At 50.0% G+C, this 17,061-nt stretch overlaps 1 protein-coding gene across 6 annotated transcripts in view; it reads right to left on the reverse strand.

Moving 5' to 3' along the window:
• Positions 1-252: 252 nt before the first annotated feature.
• LOC100193697 (uncharacterized) overlaps positions 253-17,061 on the reverse strand; it is a 40,356-nt gene continuing 23,547 nt past the window's right edge. For 3 of the 6 annotated variants that reach the window (XM_020544890.2, XM_035962904.1, XM_020544888.3), the window contains 11 exons: positions 4,806-4,886; positions 4,662-4,721; positions 4,415-4,587; positions 4,270-4,324; positions 3,718-3,757; positions 3,401-3,633; positions 2,850-2,927; positions 2,649-2,774; positions 1,605-2,572; positions 785-1,346; positions 253-662 (listed from right to left, as the gene is read on the reverse strand). In XM_020544890.2, coding sequence (XP_020400479.1) covers positions 2,477-2,572; positions 2,649-2,774; positions 2,850-2,927; positions 3,401-3,633; positions 3,718-3,757; positions 4,270-4,324; positions 4,415-4,587; positions 4,662-4,721; positions 4,806-4,886 — 942 coding nt within the window. In that variant the 3' untranslated portion in view covers positions 253-662; positions 785-1,346; positions 1,605-2,476. Of the gene's footprint in view, positions 663-784; positions 1,347-1,604; positions 2,573-2,648; positions 2,775-2,849; positions 2,928-3,400; positions 3,634-3,717; positions 3,758-4,269; positions 4,325-4,414; positions 4,588-4,661; positions 4,722-4,805; positions 4,887-17,061 lie in introns of those variants that run through there. The other 3 variants (XM_020544889.3, XM_035962905.1, NM_001138789.1) reach the window with 3 other exon arrangements.

The raw sequence follows: 17,061 nt of genomic DNA on the forward strand, positions 1-17,061 counted from the left end.
CAGAGTAGAATAGACAATGGTCAACATTACTAATGTGCTTGAAAACATGGGAATCCAAGTGCAGTTCTGAACCCAGAACATCTACTCAAGCGCCTAGCCTTCAAAACTAACTCACCCGTGAAATCAGATGTTCGGGCACCAGAAACGAACTTGAGTCCCAGGGTTCGAAGCACGTTTGTAAATTATGTTATTTTCAACCACCTTTCCTTTGTAAGGATTTGAAACTTCCACACATGGTTTCTGGCATCAACGTTAAGATTCACTGCACACTTGATATGATAATGGTTTTGAAACTTCCACACATTGTTTGTGGTATCAACGTGAAGATTCACCTACAGTGTATAACCCAAACTCTATCCCCCAAACAGTTATTAAGCAGCAATGCCTCAACATTTGACGAAGCACCTGTAAGGCTGCAACTGTTAATATCTGCCGTTAAACAGTTCAACAGTCCAAGAATCTGAAGATCATACAGCTAGTTATTGAAGCCATGAAGCTCATTTTCTGCAGCCAGCACCTTAAGATAGAGCCGAACTGGTCGAAGAGTAGACAAAAAAGCCTGTCACTGTGCTCAGACTGTAAACAGTATCCAGGTAGAGGGTTTTTTCTATATTTTTATTTTCATAATAAGGGTGTCCATGTAGTTTAAACATGTGTGCCGCCTGAAAAGCAGTTAACACACGAATAAGTTTGCAGGAGTTGTATAACCACATCCTAAGCCAGGGATCCCACGATCTGGTAATAAAACAACCTGCTAGAGACTCAGGGAGATAGATAGACATACCTGCTTACACAAAGATGGTTAGCTGTGGCATTGCCACCATGGCATAGGAGATGCAGCGAGTGCGCTACTTCACCTTCGTCATGCTCATCAGAATGGTGCAGGAGAAGATACCCCGTAACACCACCTTCCTGATGCCCAGCGACAGGCTGCTGTCACGTCCATTTCTGAGCCAGGTGCTGGAGTTCCTATCCAGGCATTCCATCACTGTGCCCCTCGTGTTCAACTACCTCATCAGGCTTCCCAATGGAACCATAGTCCCCAGTTCCCACCCACCACTTGGGTGACACGATCACCGTAACCAACATCAAGCGTCAAAAGTTCTACTTCACCGGCATCGAGCTCACAAGTCCTGATCTCTACCACTTGGGGGAGTTATTCAGGTGCCATGGAATAAAAGGAATCATAAAGCAAACAGCAACACAGAGTAAAAGCGGCAACATGCACTCGCTATGCCGCTCCAACTTCTGCGGCACCAGAGAAGACATTGACCAAAAACCAATCATTGGCACATCTTCTCTACCACCTCCCAACACAGGTTCTTCCACGATCCCTGCTTAAGAACCTGCAGCAGAAAGCCCTCAAAGTTCAGACACTTTGTCAAAAACTGGATTGGCATTGATGTTTTCCATTTTTAAATCTGGATATTCATTCGAGGAAAATTAGTGCACAGTAGTAGTAGTATTATCTTTGTTATGATCTAATGACATAAAACCTTCTAGGAGTCTGATAACTTCACTTCATGCATTATGATACCAAAACCATAATAAAACTACCAGCAATAACTTACAAATAATAAACTTAAAGAAAAATAAATTGATACCTGTAAGGCAGACATACTAATGAACTATGCTTCCCATCTAAGACATAGTCCAGAACCATTTTCCTGTAAAAAGCAAATCAAAATAAGATCATAAAAGTAAAGTGCCAGGAGCCCAAAAACTTACCAGAATCAAGAGCAAGTTCAGGAAAGCAAGTTTAACAAACGATTCTGCTGACACTTAAATAGATGGATGAAAAAAAAGGATTACTAATATCAGTGTCACTAAACAGAAAAATAGGAATGTCTTTTAACCAAACTTACCTACAGCAGGTGGATCATTTAAACTTAAAAAAAATACCGCCAGCGCCAAGGCTCACAATCAAACAGGGCTGAAACAAACCTGCAAACTTTGAAGTAAAACAGAAAATAGACGCAAAAAAGAGGTGTGTGTGTGTGTGTGTGTCCATATATATATTGGTGCAGAGGTTGAGACAGTGTCCCTCATCTATTTGTTAATTATTACAAAAAATAACTAGGAACAACCGATATGAACAACAATGTACATAAACTAGGCAGTAGTGAAAGCCCAGCAAAATGTTCAACCAGACTGAATTAAAAGGAAACCAGTCTTTTGCCAGGTATACATAACAATATTAGTCAGCACTTCAAATTTGAAAGTTTGACTTTATCCACTATTTCTAACAGATATAGTGAATTGGGTCACAGCCTATAGCTTCAGTCACATCTTGGCTTCTAAAAGATAAGCCAAGATAGATCTGAAACAGGAAACACCCACACAAAAGGTTGGCATCAACATTATCACAACCTGGTAACAATTAACTGCAATAAAGTAAGGAGTTAATGTGCATACTACAATTGCACCTCCCAATAATCTAGTTAGGACCAATGTAGGCAAGCATTGCATGATAGCATTAGTTTCCTTTTTTCTGGCTGTCATCACCAGAATGTTGCAGCTTGTTGTTAAGTCCTGCCTCATCAGTTTTGTGTTGTTTGCCTTCAAGTTTTTCCTACACAGCAGAAAGCAGAACAGAGATGTTAACATACGTACTTCAGCAGAATAAAATTGAAAAGTTGCAGACTAACCTTTAGTGAGTTATTCCTTGATAGAAGTTCCTCGTACTCTTTTCTGATACGGTTTACTTCATCTCTAAGTGAAGCATTTTCCTGCTTTAAAACATCAGCACGTTGAGCCAATTCCTCACATTCAGCCTGCAAAACTCATTGTTCATCATCAACTAGTTAACATAGTAGTACCCAGTACAGTCAAGTTGAACAAACAATTACCTGTTTACGTAACCTAGATCTACGTGCAGACTCCCTATTGGACTGCTTTCTTCTTTGCTTTTTGAGTTCATGTTCATCCTGAACCACAAGTAGTACCCACTACAGTCAACATGAATAGCTTCTCCAATTGCCATATTGATATATGTTGAATTTGTATACACAATTTCTCTAGTGTCAATTCGGTCTCCAATAGAGTTAGCAGAAGGCATACGCCTCATGCAGGATTCAGATAGAAATAATGCAAAACAAATCAAGAAAATAGCAGTTCATGATCAAAGACCCAAAACACACTAAATTCTTAAACTGTGTACACATACTGAAATAAGTACATTGAACCAGAGCTAGTAGAAAATATACTTGTGCAACAGTTTGATTTCAATTTCATGGACCAAATTTATTCTACATAAATATATTTTATAATCAATACCCCTATTGCAAAAGATCAGGCCAGTGGACAGATGATATGGTGTGCACAAAAATGCAAACAGAAATAACGCAAGAAAAAGGTGGAGGACACAGTGCATACAAAGCAGAATAAAAAGAAGACAAACCTGTGTCCACTGCTCTGCTGGGACCACAGCCCCTGGAACTGTTGTTGACGTCGCTTTGCCATGAATTGCAGGAGCAGAGCTTGCTGTGTTGGCCCAATAGTCCATCCCAATATTTAGGTTTGTAGTTGGATCAGTTGCTGGGCCACTTGATGGTATGGGCAAGATTGCCATAGCTTGGTTCAATTTTCCCTCAGATTGCAAACGTGATACACCATTCCGGGAACTTCGAACATCTAATTGAATGCAAAATGGCCCAAAATGATAAAGTTCAGAAAAATGCAAAAGAAGAAGCCAAGTTGATATGTCCACATACATACCCCCATCGTGTTCCTGTCCACTTTCCTTGTGATGTGAATCCTGTAAAAATCAGTCAACGATGCAAGGAATTAGCACAACCCCCAAGATAATATCAATAAGTCATAATGAATGCCAGGAATATTTGACCATGTGCAATTACATTGTAAACCCAACTGTGACAAAAATGCACAGCAACTCAAAAGCCATGCTAGTGTGGTCCGAAATATTTGGAACATCAAAGTATATCCAATAGGTCAACAATGCAGGAGGCAGTTCTCATGGATATTGGAAAAGATATTACCAATGAGAGCTCTCAAAATATTCAGTCTGGATATACAGAAGTATGAGTTGCTTTTTCGGCAGCAACACTTTTGATATCACATATTTATTAGACATTGTGACTAGATTTTAATATAGAAATTGAGGATAAAGTTATACCTCAGAGACTAAAAAAGTCAAAAACATCATATATTTTTTACTGGACGGAGTATTTTTTTTTAAAAAAAAATCACTGAATATAGAAGACAAATTATTGTGTATACATAGATGAAGGAGCAATCAGCAAGGCTTACATTGTGAGAATTTCCTTCACTCCCTTCGCTTGAACTGTCACTGCCACTTTCGCCACTACAAAGAGAAACAGCAACTCATTCACTGATATACTTAAAGACGGATGCACACAAGAATATAAGGTGTTTAAGGTTACAGCAAAAATACCTTTGAGAAGTGACTCCATTACCCGATGCACCTGAGGACTTACCATGTTCACTGGGATTCTTTCCAGTAAGCATGTTCAAGCTGCCCAAACTTCCTTTGGATCGCTTTGTTGGACTTTTATCTTTGCCTTCAGAGGGCTTGCCATCAGTATTACCAGCTGCAACAGTAGTTCCCTACAAAGCATAGATGCATTAGGTTCCCCCATACTACGCACAAGAAAGACGAACCTAAAAATATCATGCCTTACAGTAGCATCAGCATTGCCATTTGGAGAAGTAATGGCATAAGGAGTAAATGGATGTGCACCCTGCACAATAGTACAATGACAACCAAGGTCAGCATTGCCATTTGACAAGTACATAGTGAAACTAAAGCCACATGTTGAACATACCGGGGGCATAGATGGGTGGGCATATACTCCAGGGGGGTACATGACATATGGTGGCGGTGTTCCATAAGGTGGAATCATAGCCTGAGAGAAAGTAATGAGAAAAATGTGAATCAAAAAAAAACTTTGTTATTAAGTTAATTACCCACTCACTAGCAAAAATCAAATTGTTTGAACCCTTAAATTTACCTTTAAAATTATAAATACCAGTAGTACTTTTGGTTCAGAACTATTTTTCAAATAATTTCATGTCACTTTAAGGAACTAAGAAAAAAGGTCCATAAATAGCCCTCACATTTGCAGATAATAGCAAATGGATATAAGTATTATTAGTAACAAAAAACATAAAACTAATATACAAACAACAATCCTACCAGATAGCTAAAGCAACTCCAGCAGGGCCCCTGCTTGAGCCTCCATAGCTAAATATGGGTGCCCAGGTCAAAAACAGAGGTCTGGCAGGGCCCCTACTAGCCCTCAAATTTGGATGGGCGCCTAAATCCTCCCTCCGGTCCTCATTCCTGGAGACTCTAGAGGCAGCTCTCAAAACTGTCGTTGTTTCCTGTCCCACAAGCACAAATAATCGCACCAGCTGTTCAGATCCGATGCTGCACCATTGTATTCGCTGTTTCCATGAGGTCCTCTTGGCTCCCGGGCCCAGCGCCTCCACACTCCTCAGGGCCGAGTCCTGACTCCTCTCGGTAAGGTCGTAGCTCGCTCCTCTTGTCGCGTTGGCGGTCTGTGGCAAGCTAGAGGTCATGGCTAGGGACTCCAAGCCTCGGCTCCTCTCACTGGGAGAGATCTGGCAGCGAGAGTTGAAGAATGAAACCCTAACCCTAATCAGGGCTGGCAGTGCATATATATAAGCCAAGTAGTTGGGCCAAGCCCATTACACAGAGGGTATACAGGTAATTACACACACACCCCCAGTCTGAACTCTATCATACACAGATGTTGAGACTGGATCGAAACTCAGCGAAAACACTTGACGGCAGCCCCTTGGTGAGGATGTTGGTGAACTGCTGCATGGTCGAGGCACTGAGAACCCAAAAGTCACCGGCGGCGACACGCTCGCGGACGAAGTGCAGGTTGATCTCCTCGTGCTTCGTGCACTGATGTTGCACGGGATTGATGGAGAGGTAGACCGTGTTGATGTTGTCGCAGTAGACGAGAGTGCTGCGCTGGAGGAGGTTGTGGAGCTCCTGAAGAAGCTGACGCAACCAGGAAGCCTCGGTCACGCCGTTGGCAACAGCGCAGTACTTGGCCTCAACACTGGAGCAAGAGACAACGGGCTGGCACTTGGCGGCCCAGGAGACGAGGTTGGCGCCCAGGAACACGACGTAACCGAAAGTGGACGGCTCGTGTCGAGGCAGCCAGCCCAGTCAGCGTCGATGTAGACCACGAGCTCCGACGTCGAAGAGGGTCAAAGGATAAGGTTGTAGTTGGAGCCGTGGAGGATGGCGAGAACCCGTAAAAAGGTGTCAAGGGGCTAGGAAGGAGAGCGCAGCCGGCTGGAGAAAGGCCAGTGTGCACGCCTACGGGTAGCAGAGTGCCCGAGGCGTAGGAGATGGGGGTCGCCATGGAGGGAGCTGCACAGGGGGCAGCGCGACCGAGGCGGGGGTGGCTGGCGACTAAAGACGCACGAGCGGCGCTACAGGGAGACCGCATGGGGGCGTGCCATAGGGGGGCGTTGGGATTCCAGGCGATGGAGACCGCGTGGAGCTGGAGGTGGGGAAGGGACGAGCCGCCGCGGGCACCGACGAGGGATGGGGTTGAGCTCCTGTGGGCGAAGGTCCTGGGTGCAGAGCAAACAGCAGAGAGCACGTCGTCAGGCGCCAGGCACGTGGGGGTGGGGCCTAGGGCGCCGCGCCACGTGAGTCAAGAGCCAGAGACTCGACAATAGCCACTCGGGGTCTTGCGTTGTGGAGGACTGCAGCTAGAACAGCAGCACCTTGTGCTGCAGTTTTTTACTGCACTTTAGCATCTATAGGACAGCATCTTGAGCTTTAGCAACTAAAAAACAACGCCTTTGTGTGCACATTGTGCTGCAGTTTTTTTACTACACTTTAGCATCTAGAGGACAACACCTTTGTGTAGTGTGTAGTGCAGCCCCTAGGCTATAAATATGTATCCCCAACCCTTAGATGGGTATGGCATTTGAGTAGTGTGTGAGAAATAAACGAAAAATTGTCCCAACTTGTAGCGTCATCCTCTCAATGAGAGTAAGAGTCCCGTTGCTTACAATTGGTATCAGAGGCATACTATCATGCAACCTAAACATCTCTTGCTCATCTCCTTCTCGCGCCTCTCCCTATACTCAGTCGGCAGCAAGAGCTCCAACTGTTTCTTCCTCTCCTGCTCGGACGAGCAGTCTTTCGTCGGAGACAGCCTCTTCCACATGCAGCGACCCCTTGCAAGCAAATCGTGTCTCTACGCTCGGTCACTTCGAGTGCGCGGCGCTAGCAGGAGGCCAAGGTCGCGCGCGGCACAAGAACGCGAGCGAGCAGCAGCGGCAGCTGCAGCGACAACGTCGAGGGCAGCACGATTGGTCGCGGCAAAACTGGCAGCAGCGAGAGCGAAAGTAGAAGCTCTTAAGGCCCATTAGGCCCGGCCCACTGTCTATATATATATATAATAGTCCTTAGGGACTGTGTTATGACTGTCAATTCTCAGGTTAGTAACATGGTATGGAGGAGGTTTAGATTAGGGCTTTTTTCTGCCGCCGTCGCGGCCTTCCTCCAGGCCGCCGTCGCGGCCCTCCCTGCCCGGTCGTCGTCGCGGCTCTTTCGCCGACGCGGCCCTCCTTCCTCGTCCGCCGCCGTGCGTGCGCCGTATGCGCGTTCGCCGCCTCTGCCCGCCTCGTCCGCCACCGTCCGCTGCCGTCCGCCCTGCCGTCAGCGGCCGTCCGCCTCGTCCCCCCCGCCGTCAGCGTCCGCCTCCGTCTGCGCGCCGTCAGCGCGACGTCCGTGCGTCCGCCGGATCTGCGCGCCGTCCGCGGCCGTCTGCCTCGTCCGCCCGCCGTCAGCGTCTGCCACCGTCCGCGCGTCCGCCTCGCCAGGGGTCCTCTGCCTCGCCAGGGACGCCGCCGGTGTCGTGGCTGTCCGCGCGCAGCTGTCTGCGCGTCCGCAGCGCCGTCTTCTGGCTCCCCAGAGACGTCGCCAGGGGTCCTCTACCTCACCAGGGACCGCGGGTAGCTGTCTGCGTGTTCGTTGCGCCATCTACTGGCTCCCTAAGGACGTCGCCGCCTTCTTCTCTGTCGCCGTCCGCGACGTCTGCCACATCTGCGAGCTTCTCCTACGTCGTCTCGCTGTCCGGGCAGCCATCTGCGCCCACTTCTTCGCGCCCAGATCTGTTGCGCATCACATCTCCGCAACCAGGGGTTTTTGGTCTCGGTTGCAGCGGCGTATCCACTGTTCATCAACTGCAACCAGGGGTTTTTGGTACCATCAAGACAGTCTTTCTCAGATCCGTTATTCTTTTGTCCTTTTCCTGCTCTTCAATATGACGTCCAATGCTATTGTTGTCAATATTGTGCTTGATGGGCAGAATTACCCAGAGTGGGCTTTTTGTGTTCAAACTGCATTAAGAGGTCATGGTTTACTATTCCATTTAACTGAAGATTCACCAGTTTTAGCAGCTGATAGAAGCAACGCAGCTGCAATCAAGACTTGGCAAATCAATGATGGCAAAGTAATGGCTGCAATGGTCAATAGTACTAAACCAACTATGATTATGAGTCTGTCCAAATTCACCACTGTTAGGGCTATCTGGTCTCATCTGAAGGATCGGTTTGTTCAGGACAGTGGGGCTCTTTTACATACTCTTATGCAGCAAACTCATGTCATTGAGCAACATGATATGTCCATTGATGATTACTATTCAGCTTTTGATCGTCTTATGAGTGCTTTGACCTCCATGGTGCCTGCTTGTACAGTTGTGCCTTGCCCAGCCCATAAGTTCATTGAGAAGTTCTTTACCTACATATTTGTTATGGGCGTTCGACCTGAATTTGATTCTCTTCGTGCAAGGTTACTACACACTTCTGATACTCTCGCCATGGCTCAGGCATTGTCTGAATTACTTGCTGAAGAGACTCGCCTTAAGTCCATGTCTTCTATTACTGGTGTGAGTTCGCACAGTGTATTGGCCACTGCTCAGAAGTCCAAGAGCACCTCTTTTCAGCCTTGTGAGCATTGTAAGAAGACCACTCATCGGTCTAAGAACTGCTTTACTAAGTATCCAGAGAAGCTAGCTGATTTTCGTGTCCGTCGTGCTACTCGTGGTCGTGGTACAGGACCATCTTCTAGAGGCTCAGTTGTTGTTGCTGCTACTTCATCTGCCGGTGCTTTGTCATCTACTTGGGTTCTTGACTCTGGAGCTTCATTTCATGTGACATCTGATCAGTCACGCCTGACTTCTACTGCACCTGTCGTCGAGGGTACTTCTGTTCAGACTGCTGATGGTACATTATGTCATGTCACCCACAAGGGTTCTCTTTCCAATTCAAACTTTACTGTCCTAAATATTTTCTTTGTACCTGAATTATCCATGGATCTTTTATCAGTTGGTCAAATTACCGATCACAATTGCTTTGTTGGATTTGATGACTCATCTTATTTTGTACAGGATCGACTCACAGGGGATGTGATTGGGACTGGTCGTCGCCGTAAATCTTCCCCTCGCCTCTACATCTTGGACACATTGTGTCTCCCTTCCCACCATGCCTCTACAGCTCGTGGGCTTGCCGCTTCCGGTCCCACACTGTCGTTTGCCCAGTGGCATCATCGTCTTGGTCACTTATGTGGGTCTCGTCTGTCTACTCTAATAAAGTCAGGATGTTTAGGTCCTACACATGTTGAGTCTAGTTTTCATTGTAAAGGTTGTCATCTTGGCAAACAAGTACAACTTCCATACTTTACTAGTGATTCTCATTCTGCAAAACCTTTTGATCTTATTCACTCTGATGTTTGGGGTCCAGCTCCTTTTGTTTCCAAAGGTGGTCATAAATATTATGTCATTTTTATTGATGATCATTCTCGTTATACTTGGATTTACTTCATGAAACGCCGCTCAGAATTGCCTTCTATTTACAAGTCTTTTTCTCGCATGATTCACACCCAGTTTTCTGCCACTATTAAAAATTTTCGTTCTGATTCTAGTGGTGAATTTTTATCTGATAATTTTCGCCAGATATTGACCTTAGAGGGCACTTTAGCTCAACTTTCTTGCCCTGGTGCTCATGCCCAAAATGGTGTTGCTGAACGCAAACACCGTCATATTATTGAGAGTGCTCGTACTCTTTTGATATCTTCTTTTGTTCCTTCACATTTTTGGAGTGAAGTTGTTTCCACTGTCGTGTATCTCATTAATAGACAACCATCCTCAAAACTTTCTGGCAAAACACCGGGTGAAGTTCTTTTTGGGACATCTCCACGATATGATCATCTTCGTGTGTTTGGCTGTCTATGTTATGTCCTGTTACCACCACGTGAACGGACTAAATTGACTGCTCAATCTGTTGAGTGTCTTTCTTGGATACAGTCCTGAACACAAAGGCTATCGTTGTTATGATCCATCTACTCGTCGTATTCGAATTTCTAGAGATGTGAGTTTCAATGAAAATCGCCCCTTTTTTTACAACAAGTCCACTCACCCCTCATATTATCCCACAGAATCCACTTCCTTCATGTGTCTTCCTTATGTTCCTGATTTTTCATCTGAACCATCATCTTTCACATCCACACCTGATGTTCTTATTCCCATAACACCACCTTCCATCTCCACGTCATCTTACTCTTCCAAACCACCTATCACCCAGACCTATATTCGTCGTTCCTGCTCTATTCCTACGGCTGGTCCTGATACTGATCATGTACCTGATTCTTGTACTAACAATACTGAGTCTAATGATGTTTTTAATCAAGGATATCATCTTCATGACCGTGGTACCATTGAACCTCCAGATCGCTATGGTTTTCCACGAGCTAGTGTGGCAATTGTTGAACCAACTACTTATCAGGAGGCTTCTGGGATTCTTGAGTGGCAGCTTGCTATGATTGATGAATTGGCTGCTCTTGAACGCACTGGCACATGAGATATAGTTCCTTTACCCTCGCATGTTGTTCCTATCACTTGTAAATGGGTCTTCAAAGTTAAGACAAAATCAGATGATTCTATTGAGAGGTATAAAGCTCGTCTTGTGGCTCGTGGTTTCCAACAGACTCAAGGACTTGACTATGATGAGACTTTTGCACCAGTTGCCCATATGACCATTGTACGAACCTTGATTGCAGTTGCAGCCTCATCTTCTTGGACTATCTCCCAAATGGATGTCAAGAATGCTTTTCTCAATGGTGATCTACATGAAGAAGTTTATATGCATCCCCCTCTGGGGGTTAATACCCCCTCAGGGCATGTTTGTCGTCTTCGTCGCGCATTGTATGGTCTGAAACAAGCTCCTCGTGCTTGGTTTCAGAGATTCATCTCTGTCATCACAGTTGCTGGTTTTTCTTCGAGTGAACATGATCCTGCATTGTTTGTTCATGTCTCTCCAAAAGGTCGCACTTTACTTCTATTATATGTGGATGATATGCTGATTACAGGTGACAACTCAGACCATATTTCTCATGTCAAGAAGCATCTTAGTAAGGAATTTCAGATGTCTGATTTGGGTCCTCTTAGCTGTTTCTTGGGTATTGAAGTTCAACAGACTCCAAAAGGATTTTATCTATCTCAGTCCAAATATATACAAGATCTTCTTGATCGCTCTGGACTTACTGATACACGCACAGTTGCGACACCAATGGATATTCATTTACAACTTCGTCCGAAGGATGGTACACCACTAGCAGACCCAACTCGATATCGCCATATTGTGGGTAGCCTTGTTTATCTCACCATCACCAGACCTGATATTGCTCATGTTGTTCATATTTTGAGCCAATTTGTATCCACACCGACCTCAGTTCATTATGGTCATTTGCTTCGTGTGCTTAGATACTTACGTCGAACAAGATCAAGATGTTTACTCTATGCCTCTGATAGCCCACTTCAGCTTCATGCATATTTCGATGCCACATGGGCAAGTGATCCTGTTGATCGTTCTTCTACTACAGGTTACTGTATTCTTCTTGGATCCTCACCTATTGCCTGGAAATCCAAGAAGCAAGCGGCCATATCTCGTTCTAGTGCTGAAGCCGAGCTCCGGGCTCTCGCTACTACCACTGCTGAAATTATTTGGTTGCGCTGGCTCTTGAATGATCTTGGTGTCTCTTGTGACACTCTTACACCTCTGTTATGTGATAATGAGTGCTATACAGATATCTCATGATCCAGTGAAGCATGAACTTACTAAACACATTGGTGTCGATGCATCTTTTACTCGATCTCATTGTCAGCAGAAGACTATTGATCTTAAATATGTGCCCTCAGAATCTCAGTTGGCAGATTTCTTCACCAAAGCACAAACAAGAGCACAACATCAGTTTCACTTGATCAAACTCAAAGCTTCAGATCCTCCATTTCCACCTTGAGTTTGAGGAGAGGTGTTAAGGCCCATTAGGCCCGACCCACTGTCTATATATATAATAGTCCTTAGGGACTGTGTTAAGACTGTCAATTCTCAGGTTAGAACTGGCAGCAGCGAGAGCGGAAGTAGAAGCAACGGAGGCGCCAGATGTTGCCTGTGCGGCGGCGGCAGAGCTCAATGCCTCTACGCGGCAGTAGCGCCGGCGGCTCTGTTTCCGGCGACGGCAGCACCAACGATGAGCTCAGGCTGGCAAGGGAGCCAGCGCAAGAGCAAGCGGCACAATGGGTAGCCGCACACCCCGATGGGGGCGCGAGCGGCGGCGGTCTAGATAGGCACAGACGCAGCGACAGCGCTCCTGGCGAGGACTTACGCGGTGGCAACCCAGACGGGCTTGGGCATGCCGGTGGTGCTCTTGGCGGCGACGGCCAGGTCGATGGAGATCTCGGCATCTACAGGCGACGCGGCTCTCCCTCCCCGGATTGGTACCATGGTCACCGCGGGGTCCAGGCCGTTGTCAGGGACATCGGTCCAGGCGGTGGGTGACCTACCCTCACCAAGACCAACTACGTCGAGTGGGCCGCGGTGATGAGGGTACGGCTCTAGGTTCGCCACATGTGGGAAGCAATTCGGTACAACAACGTTGACTACTACGAGGATCGACAGGCGCTGGATGCCCTCATTGTTGCAGCCCCGCTCGAGATGTAGTTTTTGCTTTCCCAGAAGCGGATTGTCAAGGAGGCCTAGGATGTCATCGCTGCGACCCGCATCGGCAGCGATCGTGCCCGCAAGACCACACTGCTTCGCAAGGGGTGGGAGAACCTGGCCTTCAAGCCAGGTGAGGATGTTGATGACTTTGCTCTTCGCCTCAACGTTCTGTTGCAAAAGATGGTGCAGTTCGGCGACGACACCTACGGTGAGGAGAGAGCTGTTGAGAAGCTCTTATGTTGCATCCCAGAGAAGTATAAACAGATGGCTCGCTCGATCGAGTCTCTGCTAAACCTCTCCACGATGACGATCGAAGAAGCGATAGGTCGCCTCAAGGTCGTCGACGACAACGAACCACAGGCCCTCTCTGACCTATCACCATCTATGGGAAGCTACATCTCACTCGGGAGCAGTGGGAGGCCTGCCAGGGTGACAAGAAGGGGAAGTCCTCTTCCTCGACATGTGGCCGCAAATGCGGCAAGCCGCACAAGGCGTGCGGAGGCGCCCAGGCCGAGGCGCGAGGACATGCTAAGGGTAGTGCCCGTGGGGGCACCCAAGGCGGCAGCGTCGACAACAAGAAGCCAGCACGAGACGATGGCTGTCACAACTGTGGTAAGCTTGGCCACTGGGCCAAGGATAGTCGACAACCACGACGCGGCTAGGCCAACGTCACACAGGCGGAGGCGGAGGAGGCTCTGCTCCTATCACACGCAAGCATCAAGCTATCTCCAGCGGCACCGACCACAGTGGCACTCTCCACCTTGATGAGTCGAAAGAACTGTTAGAGTGTTAGGCCTGTTAAGGCTAGGCCCATGTGGCCCATGTAAACACTATATAGCTAACCTGTTGGGTCGAAAGAACTGTTAGAGTGTTAGGCCTGTTAAGGCTAGGCCCATGTGGCCCATGTAAACACTATATAGCTAACCTGTTGGGTTAGCCCTAATCTATGGAATATTCACTCCAATATGGTATCAGCCTGGTTTCCATCCCTACAGCCGTCGCTGCCCTAGCCCTAGGGTTTCTGGCGCCGCCACCCTCCCTACAGCCGCCGCTGCCCTCGCCCTAGGGTTTCTGGTGCCGCCACCCTATCCTAGGGTTTCAGCCGCCGCCACCAGACTCCAGCCCAGGGCTTCCGCCGCCGCCGCCCTCCTCCTGGTGGCCCTGACTGACTGGCACCGCGCCCCTGCTACGCCGCGCCTGGCCGCGTCCCTGCTGCACCGCGCCTGGCCGCGTCCAGCCGCGGCCCCGACGCCGCCGTGCGCGCCCTCAGCCGCGCAAGGACCGGCCGCGCCGCCCAGGGCGCCTCCGCCGCCGCCACTTCTTTCCCGGCGCGCCCATGGCTGGTCAGCAGCGCCCCTCTCTCTCCAACTCCTTCCCTCCCCTCTCCTCCTGGGTGCGCGCTGCATCCCCTGGCCGACGCGCCGCCGTGCCCCACCCCCTGCCAGCCGCCGCCGACACTACCTCCCCTGCTGGCGCGCCAACCCAGGTAGCAGGAGCGTGGGGGTCGATTCCTGTCTCCCCCGCACTTGGGCCCGCGTGGGGGGCTGCGCCTAGCGCCACCGGTGGGGACCCCACTGCCCGCGTGGGGGTCTGCGGCCCACGACGGCGGGGCCACCTTCGCTAACACCATGGGCGGCGTGTACGGCGTCCCGACCGTACCGACAGTCGGGACCGGGCCCCGAACCATCCCCGCGGTGCTCTGGCATGACCCGGCTGACCCGCTCGTGGCTCAGCTCCACCTACAGGCTGGGAGTGTCCAGAACATTCGCCTGATGGTTCCGGTCGTCCTGGAGTCAGAGTCGCCATCCTACACGCGTTGGCGGGACTTGCTTCTTCTCACCCTTCGCCGCTACGCCCTGGATGACCATGTCCTCTGCGACCCCACCGATGTGGCGCCGACTGCTGCGTGGGTGCACCTCGACAGCATCGTGCTCACCTGGATCGTGGGGACGATCTCTGTCGACCTCCACAGCCTCCTCCGGAACCTTCCTCACGCTCGGGCTGTTTGGCTTGCCATCGAGGGCCAGTTCATGGGCAACGCCGAGGCCCGGGCTCTCCGCCTCGACGCCGCTTTTCGCACCTTCGTCCAGGGGGACCTCAGTGTCAGTGCGTACTGCCGCAAGATGAAGACCATGGCGGACTCACTTGGCGGTCTGGGCTGCCCCGTGGAGGACCGCATCCTAGTCCTCAATGTCCTCCGTGGCCTCGGCGATCGCTACACCCACCTCCGGTCGTTGATCATGTGCCAGCGCCCCTTTCCTACCTTCCTCCAGGTTCGCGACGACCTCGCCCTGGAGATCACTCTGGGTGCTCAGGCTGCATCAATCTCCGGCCCGGGGTCCTCGTCCTCTTCGACAGCACTGGCGGCTTTCACCCCGACCCGTCCGCCTACTCCGTCACAGTCTGCCCTTGGCCCTCGCCCTCCCGGGCCGAGCATGGGCGGCGGGGGTCGAGGTGGCGGAGGCGGTGGTGGTCGTCGCCGCCGTGGTGGCCGCGGTGGTGGTGGCGGTGGTGCCCGTGGCCACGCATCGACGCCGGGACCCCAGCAGAGTGCGCCTTGGCCCACTTTCCACCACCCGTGGTCAGGGTGCATCTCCATGTGGCCGTTCCAGGGGCCAGGCTCTGAGGCTCGGCCTCCGGCGGCCATGTTCGCTGGTGCGCAGCCAGGGTTCGCCTTCGCCTCTCCGTCGCCCTGGACCTCGACACCTGCCGCTTCGTCGTGGCCCACGCCTCCGGCTACTCCACCGTCCGGGCTGGTTGGTTGGGACGCGGTCGCCCTGGCTGCCTTCCAGACTCCTACTCTGACTCCGCCGATGGGTCCCGAGTGGATCGCGGACACCGGTGCTACCTACCACACCACCCCCGACCCTGGTATACTCACCTCTGTTCGCCCTCCTTCTTCCTCTCTCCCCTCGTCCATCATGGTGGCGAATGGCTCGTGTCTTCCTGTCACATCTGTGGGTGCCGCCGGCCCTCCCGGCTCTTTTCGCGTTCCCGATGTTCTTGTCGCTCCTTCTTTGGTCCACAATCTTCTTTCTATTCGTCGGTTTACTGCTGATAATTCTTGTTCTGTCGAGTTTGACTCTTTTGGTCTTACTGTGAAGGACTCGGCAACTCGGCGCCCCCTCCTCAGATGTGACAGCACCGGCCCCCTCTACACCCTTCGGCTTCCGCACGCCACATCTTCTTCGTCTTCGTCACCTGACACAGCTGCTGTTTTTGCTGCCGCCACGTCTTCTACCACCTGGCATCGTCGCCTTGGTCACCCCGGACGCGATGCCTTGATGCAGCTTACTCGTAGTGCCACTATCCCATGTACTAGATCCCATGACGAGCATCTTTGTCATGCGTGCCAGTTAGGCCGCCATGTTCGTCTTCCTTTTTCTTCTTCTTCCTCACATGCTACTCATGCATTTGATCTTGTACACTGCGATTTGTGGACTTCACCTATTACCAGTATGTCAGGCTACAAATACTATCTTGTGGTGCTTGATGATTTTTCTCATTATGTGTGGACTTTTCCTTTGCGTGCCAAGTCTGAGACTTTCCCCGCCCTCCGCCACTTCTTCGCCTGGGTGTCCACTCAGTTCGGCCTCACCATTAAGGTCGTTCAGTGTGACAATGGTCGGGAGTTCGATAACTCCACCTCCCGCGACTTCTTTCTCTCCCACGGGATGTAATTGCGGATGTCTTGCCCGTATACCTCCTCCCAGAACGGCAAGGCTGAGCGCATGATCCGCACGACCAACGACACCATCCGCACTCTTCTTCTCCAGGCGCACCTTCCGGCTCGTTTCTGGGTCGAGGCCCTCCACACCTCTGCCTACCTCCTCAACCGTCTCCCTTCCACTGCGTGCCCGGCCCCCACTCCTCACCAGGCACTCTTCGGTACCCCTCCGCGCTATGACCACCTCCGTGTCTTCGGGTGCGCTTGCTACCCGAACACTGCTGCCACTGCTCCTCACAAACTAGCACCCCGTTCCACCCTCTGTGTGTTTCTCGGGTACTCCCCGGACCACAAAGGCT

The sequence above is a fragment of the Zea mays genome, chromosome 10, assembly GCF_902167145.1.
Source record: "Zea mays cultivar B73 chromosome 10, Zm-B73-REFERENCE-NAM-5.0, whole genome shotgun sequence".
Taxonomy (NCBI): Eukaryota; Viridiplantae; Streptophyta; class Magnoliopsida; order Poales; family Poaceae; genus Zea; species Zea mays.